At 43.7% G+C, this 10,115-nt stretch overlaps 1 protein-coding gene across 1 annotated transcript; it reads left to right on the forward strand.

Moving 5' to 3' along the window:
- Positions 1 to 3,763: 3,763 nt before the first annotated feature.
- On the forward strand, positions 3,764 to 7,889 carry LOC114511464 (insulin growth factor-like family member 3). The gene is made up of 3 exons (XM_028530157.2): positions 3,764 to 3,782; positions 7,425 to 7,478; positions 7,615 to 7,889. Exons 1-3 carry the CDS (start codon positions 3,764 to 3,766, stop codon positions 7,887 to 7,889), a joined length of 348 nt encoding a protein of 115 aa, XP_028385958.2.
- Positions 7,890 to 10,115: the final 2,226 nt, after the last annotated feature.

The following is a 10,115-nucleotide window of genomic DNA, read 5'->3' on the forward strand; positions in this document are numbered from 1 at the left end:
AGCACTTCACTTAGTGGACCTGTGCTGTCCAATGTTGCAGGCACTGGACACACACTGCTATTTAAGTTAGTTGAAATTAAGTGAAATTAATAACTCAGTACCTCAGTTTCACCGACCTCATTTCACATGTTTGACATCCACATGTGCTGGCGGCTCCCACACAGGACACTGCGGGCGTAGAGCAGGTCCATCATGGCAGCAAGTTCTGCTGGACAGGCCAGTCTAGATGGCTTCATGGGTGGATGCAAATCTCATTAGTGATTGTGCCAACAGAGTTGTCACAGTGAAGAGTGATTCTGATTTCTCAGCTTTGTGGTTCTCCCAAAATGACACTCAGTTGTGTGTGCAAGCATCACCTGGTGGACATCCTCCCATCACCTGGTGGGAACTGTCACCACACAGATCATGTTCCTGGGCAGTCTGATTGTGGCCTTTAGAAAAATGGAAAATCTTAAAATGTAGTCAGTAAAAAAATTACATCTATTTCCCTGTTGTCCTAGTTGCAGATCCCTAATGGCTAATGATATTAAGCATCTTTGCCTGTGCTTGTCTGCCAGCTATACTTCTTTGTAAAGTGCTGCTCATCCTTTCCCTTTCTGTTCTCATTCTTTGTTTGCTTACTGTTTTACTTTGCTTACTATATACTCACCTGAGGATATGTCTACTGATTTTAAGAGAGAGGGAGAAAGAGAGAGAAGAAAACATCATTGTTAGAGAGAAACATCGATAGGTTGCCTCACCTTCATTCCCAGACCAGGGACTGAACCCACAACCTTTGACGTAAGGGAGGACATTCCAACCAGCTGAGCAATCCTGCCAGGGCTCTTACTGTTTACTTTTGAGAGCTTTTCATGTTCTTGTATATCCTGAATACCTACTTTTCATATAGCTGAATAATCAGGATGCAAGTTTTATGTCAGGTATGTGATGCACAAATATTTTCCCCCAAAGTTTTAAATTTTGACAAAGTGCAACTTATCGGTTTTCCATTAGGGTTGTGTTTCTGATGTCACATCTCCAGGCCACTCGTATTTTCTCCAGTGTTTTTTTTCCAGAAGGCTTATAGTTTTAAGTTTTATATTTAGATCCATTTTTAGTTAAATTTTATATAAAATGTGAGGTATAGTTATAAATTTCCCCCCCCGGCATATGAATGCCTAATTCTTCTACTACTATTTACTGACCCTATTTCCCCCCTTTAATTGATTTTATGTCCTTGTCAAAAATCAGATGACCATATTTGTGTGGGTCTATTTCTGGTCTGAATTCTGTCCTATTGATCTATGTCTATTCATTTGGTCATTACTACACCATCCTCATTACTGTGGCTTTATACTAATTCTTAAAATTGAGTAGGAAGTCCTCCAACATTTTTTTTCCAAAATTGTTTTGGCTATTGTACTTTGATTTACCTTTCTATAAAACTTCTATTTAATTTATTGGGTGACATAGGTTTACAAAACCATACAGGTCTCAAGTGTACAACTCAATAAAACATCATCTGCACACTGCATCATGCATCCATCGCCCCAGCCAATGAGTCCTTCCATCCCCATTTCCCCCATGCCTTTCTCCCACCTCTACCTACCTCCTACCTTCTTTACCTCTGAATTAGCTTGTCTGTACCTTCAAAAATTTCTGTGGGATCTTGATTGCAATTGCATTAAATCTGGAGATCAATATAGGGAAAATTTACATCTTAATATTTATACTGCATCTTCCAAATCACAATGTAAATGTCTCCCCGTTTATTTAGTTCACCTTTAATTTCTTTTGTTCATTACTTGTAGTTCACCATATACATCATGTACATGTTTTATTGCATATGTACATGTAAATATTTCAGTTGAGGGGTAAATGGTGCTGATTTTTAAATTTCAGTTTCCAAACATTAATGCTGGTGCACAGACACATGGTTTTTTGTGTGTCAAGTTTGATGCTACAGCCTTTCCAACTTCAATGGTTAGTTCCAGGATGCTTTTTTGTTTTATTTTGTTTTGTTTTTTCTTGTCTTGTTTTTTGGTGCATGTAGGGAGATGGTTTCAGTTCCCTGATACTTTCTTGTGTCCACATGGGGCACATAAGCAAGGACTAGGCACAACTAACCTCCACCTTCACCTTGGCAAACATTCCAATGTTCCCAGGACAGGAGAGCCTAGGAGGCTTAGGAAGAGCTGCTGTAACGCTGTTCTCACTACTTCTCTGTCTTTCAGACATGCTGTCCTAAGAGCACTGCTCCTTGCTGTCTCCCAGGGGGGATGAGGTCTGAGGCTCCTCCCTCACCCCCGTGGGGCTGAGCTGCAGGCTGTAAAACTGCTCAGATGCAGCCTGGCCTTCCCTACTCAGCAACACAGCATCCTGTCATCCTTGCTGCTGTCACCTGGACTCCTTTTGTTTGAATATCACCCTGTACAGGGGATACGGGCAGCTGGAACCTCTGGCCAGTTGTACTTTCACTGCCCAGGTGAGTAATAAACTGTCTGAATCTAAAAAGGGCTCATTGTCTTGTGACTGATGATCCATTAGTTTTGCCTCTGGCTTGGCTATAACTCTTGTGAGATTTCTCAATCAATTAATTACAATTTAATTACACCAACACCAGTTCCTCATGTTACCCTTTATGATATTGCTTCACAGTCACTTGTACTGTTTATCGAGGGCTTTCTGTTTTAGTCAGGAATTCCTCGCCTGTAGGTTGAGAATTATGAGACATGTGCCAACCTTATGAATTTAGGAAATGGAACGAAGTTCTTCCAGGCCTGTGTTTACAGCAGCTGTGCAGTGTAAGTAGGAGGTGGGTCCCCGCAGGGGCACCTGTCAGGGGCATGGACGGGAAGAGACATTATGGAACCTGCTGACACAAAAAGCAGCCCTCACAGACACCTGCCAAACGAAGAGGGGAGGGCTAACACACATGCGCTCATCCCCCCCTCGTGGTGAAGGATTGCACATACTGTCAAAGAGGAAGGAGCTGGTCCATGAACCATGAGCTTTTACAGGGTCTAAAGGCTCTGCTTTATCTCTCTCACCCCTTCCCAGGCTGTTCACTGAGACATGGGAGGAAGCTAGCAGAGAACAGAGGGTCTATCTAATAATAACCTACATGTTATCTCGTCCCAATAACTGTGATGGTGACACAAAATCATAGTGAGAAACACAGGTGGAGGCTTTCTTGGACAAGGAGCTCTTCTCTGTTTTATGATCCCAGAGGTCTACCCTACGTCTATCTGTTCCCTTTTCTTTCTCCCTAGCAGGGTTTTTATGTTCTCTGCTCTTCTAGATCACACTGCAACTTCATAATTTCCTCTAAATAACTCTGAAGAATTGTAGACAGTGCGGGTCTGGAGGTGGATTGTGGGTGGGACTAGAGGGACTTTGAAACATCCAGGGTGGAGAAGAATGGGATGTTGAGGACAAGCCAGCGTTTGGTGGGTGATGTGCTAAGGAGTCTTTTCCTGCTGGGTTTCTCCCTCAGCGGTGTTCTTGGGAAGACGTGTCATCACTCGGAAAGGTGTCAAGGTGGTATTTACCCTGAGGTTTCATGATATCTGGGAAGATGGCAGCCATTGGAACTGGCTCAGGAACATTTCATTAAATTTTTCACGTGTTTTTTCCTTGCATGTAACTATGACTCTTCATGCCCCTCCCATTCTGGAAGCCTGCCCTTCTGTTGTGACAGGTGAGAGCATGAGGTATATAAGTCACAGGATACAAGTGCTGCTGCTGCTCTGCCATCAACGACTGTGGAATATAATCAAGACCCATGGTGCCCAAGATCTTCGGTAAGGGGACTCCAGCCCCAAGTCTAGCTGATGTGTGATCACACCCTAATGTATCTCTGAACCTCAAACTGAATTCTCTTTCCTGTTTAGTTCTTTGCTTCCTACCTCGTAATCACCCCGGTGTTATCTGTGACTTTATTACAATCTCTTGACCTGCTGCTTTTAGACTCTTAACTCTTCTCAGAGCCTACCCTACATTCCTTACCTATCAAGCAAGTCCAATTTCTTGGATCCCCACCCAGACTCAATCTAGAAATCTCTCTGAGCTGCTCCCAGCACTGAACGGAGCTCAGCAGCGTCATCTTGCATAGCACGACCGTGACCAGCTGGTACATTCTCACTATCATTCTCATTTCCCTTTTGCTTCCTTGCTTCAGTTTTCATTGTTGAACTCCTGGGCTCACACTCAGGATTCACAGGTGAGAACAGGTGAAGGGAGGAGGGAGGAGACAACACTGTACATAGGAGTGGAAGCTCCTAAAGATCTTAGACTGGTCCTGGAGTTCAATGCAGGTCTGACTTCCACAGATACTGGACTGTGGATGCACCAGCTGGTGCTCAGGTGTAGGGGCCCCTACAAACCCTTGGAGTGGTGCTATGCAGAGGGCAACAGCCTTCCCTTTACCTGGCCCACCTCTGTAGCTCCAGCTGTACCTTCTGGCCCTGTTTCAAGCATTGTTTCTTTGAGTTATGTTTCCAAGCAGAGTCCTTGAGCTCTGAGATCAGGGTGAAGGTCCAGGACGTGAAGCCCAACTGCACCAGGATCTGTGCCCAAGTTAGGGGCCTGTTCCAGTGCAGGCTCAGGGAGGAAGGGACTCTGGGTGATGCTTTGTCATCAGTGTTCCATCCAGATGAGTGAGGCCTGCTGCACTCACTAACCCTTCCTATTGGGTAACTACGTTTCTCTTCTTCTCCCCTTGACTTTCCTACCCTCCCATCTCCTCTCTTCTCTCGTGTGGAAAAACAGAGTTTCTCAAACAGTTATCTTCCAGAGTGGCTTTTTTTCTCCAAGTTAGGAATTGGGCCTGAGACCACTCCATGCCAAAATAGCAGCTGCTCCTCATTCCCTCCTACCCCCCACCCCTGACGACCACGAATCTGCCCTCTGTCTCTGGATTTACCTATTAGTGATAGTGAAATAAATGGAACCAGTTTCACAATATGTCACCTTTTACGTTACTTTAACCTTTTACTTGCATAATGTTTTTGAGATTTATCCACATCATAGAATTTACTCGTTCTTTATTCCTCCTTACAGCTGAATAACATAACATTTTACATATGTATGGCAATTGGTTTATCTAACTGTTAATGGACAAATGGGCGTTTTCTGTACCATCTCTTGGCTATTGTAAATGATGCTGATATGAAAATATGTGTATATGTAGGCATTTATTTCAGTACCTGTTCCCAATTCTTTTGCATATGTACTTAAGAGCAGGATGGCTGAGTCAAATGTTAATCCTATGTTTTACTCTTTGAGGAACTGCCATACTGGTTTCCACAGTCTCTCAACATTTTACAACAATGTATGAGGGTTCCAGTGTTTCCACATCCTTTCCAACTCTATTGTTTTACAGTAAGCATCCCAGAGGGTGTGAAGTGAAGCCTGTTGTAGTTTTAATTTGTATTCCATTAATGCATAATGATGCTGAGCTTTTTTTCATGTGCTAATTGTTGATTTGTACATCTGTTTTAGGAAAAGGTCTATTTGGATATTTTTACACTCTTAAATTCGATTATTTGTCATTTTATTATGGAATTTTAAGAGTTCGTAAATGTGTTCTGTATACTCAGCCCTTATCATTATGACTGATTTGAAATATTGTCGCTCATTTCCTAGATTTGTCTTTCCACTTCCTTCATATTATTGTGTGCAGTGCATAGGTTTGTCATTTCATGAGGTCTGTTTTTTCTTTCTTGTTCTTTTGATGTCATGTCCAAGAAGACACTGCCTACACCACGGTCATTAAGATTTTCTCCATGGTTCTCTGCTAAGTGTTGTATAGCTTTAGCTCTTATATTTAGGATGATCAATTTTGAGCTGATCTTTGTACATGGTGAGTACCAACAGATCCCTCTTCTGCTCCCTCTTCTTTCTCTTTCTTGTCCTTTTTCTCTTTTTGCATGTGGACATCCAGGTTTCCCAGCACCATTTGGTGAAAAATCATTCTTTCCCCCATTTAATTGTCCTAGAACTTTTGTTAGAATTAAATTGACCACAAATGTAAGGATTTATCTTTGGACTATTCATTCTATCCACTGATCTGTACAGGTATGTGGATATATACTAAGTATATGGATGTATATATTAAATGTCACTACCACAGTGTCTTGACTACTGTATCTCTGTAGTAAGCTTTGAAATCATGGTGTGTCATTTCAACAACTTTGTTCTTCTTTTTAAGATTGTTTTTGCTATTTTGGGTTCCTTCCATTTCAATATGAATTTTAGGATCAGCTTGTTAATTTCTGCAGTGTTCCCATTTACGAACATGGATGTATGTCAATTAATTTATATATTCTCTTCAACTCCTTTTGATGATTTTTTTGTTGTTTTCAGTGTATAAAGTGCACTCTTTTGTTAAATTTACTCATGAGTATTTTATTTTTGGTTGTATTATAAGTAGAATTATTTTCTTAATGTCATGTTCAGATGGTCTCAGCCAGTGTATACAACTGATTTTTATATGTTGATCTTGTATCTTGCTGAATTTGTCAGTTAGTTCTACAGGGGGCTGGTAGCTTCCTCAGAATTTTTAATATGCAAGATCATGCCATTTGCAAATAGAAATAGTTTTACTTCTTTTCCAGTGTGAATCACTTTTCTTACTTTTCTGGCCTAATTTCCTGGCTTAAACTCCCCGTGCTTTGTTGAATAGAGCAGTGAGATTGGATGTGCTTGTCCCACACCTGATGCTAAAGGCAGAGGTTTCCGTCCTTCACCACTAGGTGTAATAAGCTGTGAGTTTTCCTGTGAATACCTTTTATCAGGTGAGGAAGTTTTCTTCTATCAGTAGTTTCTTCTTTGTTGGATTTTTTAATATTATAAAAGTGTAGGTTTGGTCAAATGTTTTTCTATATCATTTTAGATAATATGTTTTCTCCTACATTATAGACATGTAATTGCATCTATAAAAAACATTCACACCCCATCCTTTTCCACATTTCCTGCATCTCTCAAACTTCATCCACAGTCGTGGTGCCCAGAAGCTGAAACACAGGAGAGCTCCAGCTCCAAGACCTACTCAAGTCCAGTCATGTCCCCAAAGCACCCACACACCCACACTATCTCTCCCTTGTCTCTTTAACCTCAGCTTCCTTCCTCCTTCCTGATCTCCCTCTGATATCTTTAACACCTGCTCTGCCCTTCTGCCAACTGGGGAACTGCACTGCATTCTCAGAATCCTAAACTGGCTCTAAGAGTTTTCCCAGTATTCTCTCCCCTCAAATGGTCCAGGCTATGCAGACTCAGCTGTCTGGAATGTCACCTGTGTCAGGAACTAGTCTGCACCCTGTGCAGAGATGGCCCCAGACCCAAACCTGTAGAGCAAACTGGAACTGAGCCTTCCCCACACTGGCCTGCCCCTGCTGAGGTCCACAATCCCAGCCTCATCCTCAATCCCCTTTCCTTCCCTCCAGGTTCTGTCTGCACTTTACCTTTCCTCCTCATCCAGTGTGCAATGGCAGGTACAGGTGAGCGCAGGGCGGGGAAGAATGAAGGGGGATGAGGCTACCCTTTGGGGAGTAAGATGTGGTTCATGGGAGGCTCCTGATTTGGGAGTGGGGTCATGCCTGGTCCTCCTTGAACTCACCAGCAATTTCTGTCCAGGGGCCCACATGAACTCTGGCCTGTTGCTGTGCCAGCCAGCACCCATGTGTGGACACCGGATGTACAACCCCTTGGAACAGTGTTGTGATGATGACACCATCCTGCTCCTGAACCGGACCCGCCTCTGTGGCCCCAACTGTACTTTCTGGCCCTGCCTTGAGCTCTGCTGTCCCGAGTCCTTTGGCCCCCAGAGGAGGTTTGTCGTACGACTGAAAATTCAAGGCATGAAGTCCCGGTGCCATTCCTCTCCCATCTCCAGGGTCTGTGCCAGGTAAGGACCCTGCCTCACTCAAGGTGACAACAGGAGAAGGGACTATGGCAGGGGTGGACACTGGAGGCTGGGGCCCTCCTGGGTGGAGATCCCATCCTGCATCTCCCCATCCCTCTCCATGTCTGTTTCTCTCCTAAAATGCTCAGTTTGGGTCTCTCTTGTTTTCTGCAGCCCTTGAAGGACAACCAGGCCATCTTCTGGAGCTGACAACATCTGGAAGTAAGAACACATCATCCTGATATCCCAAGGTTGTGGGTTTGGTCGCTGGCAGGGCACGTACAAGAATCAACCCACCCATTCACAAAGAAATGGAATTCTCTCTCTCTGTCTCTCTCTCTGTCTCCCTAATGCAGACCCCGGCCTGTGGGGTCTGTGTGTTGTGGCTGCAATGAACAAATTCACACGGACTACAGAAGTCCTGTGGAGAAAGAGGGACGGCACTGCCACTTTCAGATTGAGAGAGGGTCCTCACCCTTGCTTGGACAGGCTTTTATGGCTTTTCTGGGCTCATTACATCAAGGATGGTCCTTGCAGGGCCATCCACTATGCAGCGTTTGCTTTAGGTGGTTACCTTTAACAGATAACAAAGGAGAGGATGTTGCTAATTACATCACAGAAGAAGGATATTTGAAAATGCAAGGGGAAAAGTTGTTGAACTGGTTACACTGGTCCTTGGAAGATTTAGCATAGATTTTAGAAAGTTACTTTAAAGATATGCAGTAAATGTTTGTTGCTTCAACTCAGGGTGAGGGAGTTTTAGCAAAAGTAAGTCTCACAGTGATAGGGGACTCAAGACTTGGAAAATTTTAGCTTAAGGTAAAAAGTTATGAATCTAGCAAAAATTGTGTATGTTAAAGCTTTTGTTTCAGAAACTACAGATAAGGCCACTCCTGGCTCCTGGGAAAAACAGCCGACCTCCTGGGGCACTGCTAAAGATTACCACCTGGGGACATCTGAACCTTTGTTCCAGGAAGAACAGACCACCACCCCTCCTCCTTGGAAACAACTAACTGCCCAGGACAGGAATGTTGCAGCTCCTGAATCTCAAAGCCCTCACTGTACCTTGTTTGTCCTCCCCCACCTCCTTTATAAAAGATCTGACCTGGAAAGAGAAGGGAAGATGCTTTGTTAGGGTATGAACCCACCATCTTCTCAGATCGCTGGCCATCGGAATAAAGCACCCATAAAAGATTCAATCACTGTCATTGCTTATTGGATTTGGTAGTGACAGGTAGCCTGAATGCCAGTGTCTTTTCCAGTTACAACAGCAACCTAGGTACAATGCAGGCCTGATTTCCCACAGGAGAACCTATCTGTGAGTGTGGGTCCTGTGTGCTGGACCTCGCTCCCAACTGGCCTTTCCGAGTGGGGTCTGGGCTACATTCCCCACGCCACTTGGAACGGTCCCCTATATCTCCCCCTCCTTCTCCCTGTCTCCCCCACTTCCTCTCTCTCTCTGTGTAAAATTAGTGAGCTAAAAATTAAAAATTTTAGCCCCAGATGGTGTGGCTCAGTGGATTGAGTGCCGGCCTGTGAACAAAAGGGTCTCTGGTTTGATCCCCAGTCAGGGTACATGCTAGGTTACAGGCCAGGTCCCCAGTAGGGGGTGCTTGAGAGGCAAACACACACTGATGTTTCTCTCTCTCTCTTTCTCCCTCCCTTGCCGTTTCTCTAAAAATAAATAAATAAATAAAATCTTAAGGAAAACAACAACAACAACAACTGGTAAAAAAAAATTAAAAATTTTAGCCCCAGTTGGCGTGGCTCAGTAGATTGAGTGCAGGCCTGCAAACCAAAGGGTTGCCGGTTCAAATCCCAGTTGGGGCACATGCCTGGGTTGTGGGCCAGGTCCCCAGTAGGGGGCAAGTGAGAGACAATCAAACATTGATGTTTCTCTCCCTCTTTCTCCCTCCCTTCCCCTCTGTCTAAAAATAAATTTTAAAAAATTTACAATTTTATAGAAAATAAAATCCGGTAAATGAAAATATACAAATAAAAAGCTAATAATAGTGTACTAGTTTCCTGTGCTGCTGTAAGAAGTTACCACAAACTTAGTAACTTAAAACACAAATTTATTACCTTATCTGCCATTCAGAAATCTAGAATTGAAGTGTCACCAGAGCTGTGCTCCTTTTGCAGGTGCGAGGGGAGAGTCCCTTCCCTTCCTGTTCCAGCGTCTAGAGGCTGCCTGCTTTCCAAGGCTGGTGGCCCCTTCCTCACATCGCTTGGA

This window comes from Phyllostomus discolor, chromosome 12, assembly GCF_004126475.2.
Source record: "Phyllostomus discolor isolate MPI-MPIP mPhyDis1 chromosome 12, mPhyDis1.pri.v3, whole genome shotgun sequence".
Taxonomy (NCBI): Eukaryota; Metazoa; Chordata; class Mammalia; order Chiroptera; family Phyllostomidae; genus Phyllostomus; species Phyllostomus discolor.

What these genes read in the sequence shown, in the direction of transcription:
- LOC114511464 (XM_028530157.2), top strand. An exon ending in GTGTGCAATGGCAGGTACAG is followed by an intron (nt 7,479 to 7,614) that starts GTGAGCGCAGGG and finishes ATTTCTGTCCAG; the next exon opens with GGGCCCACATGAACTCTGGC.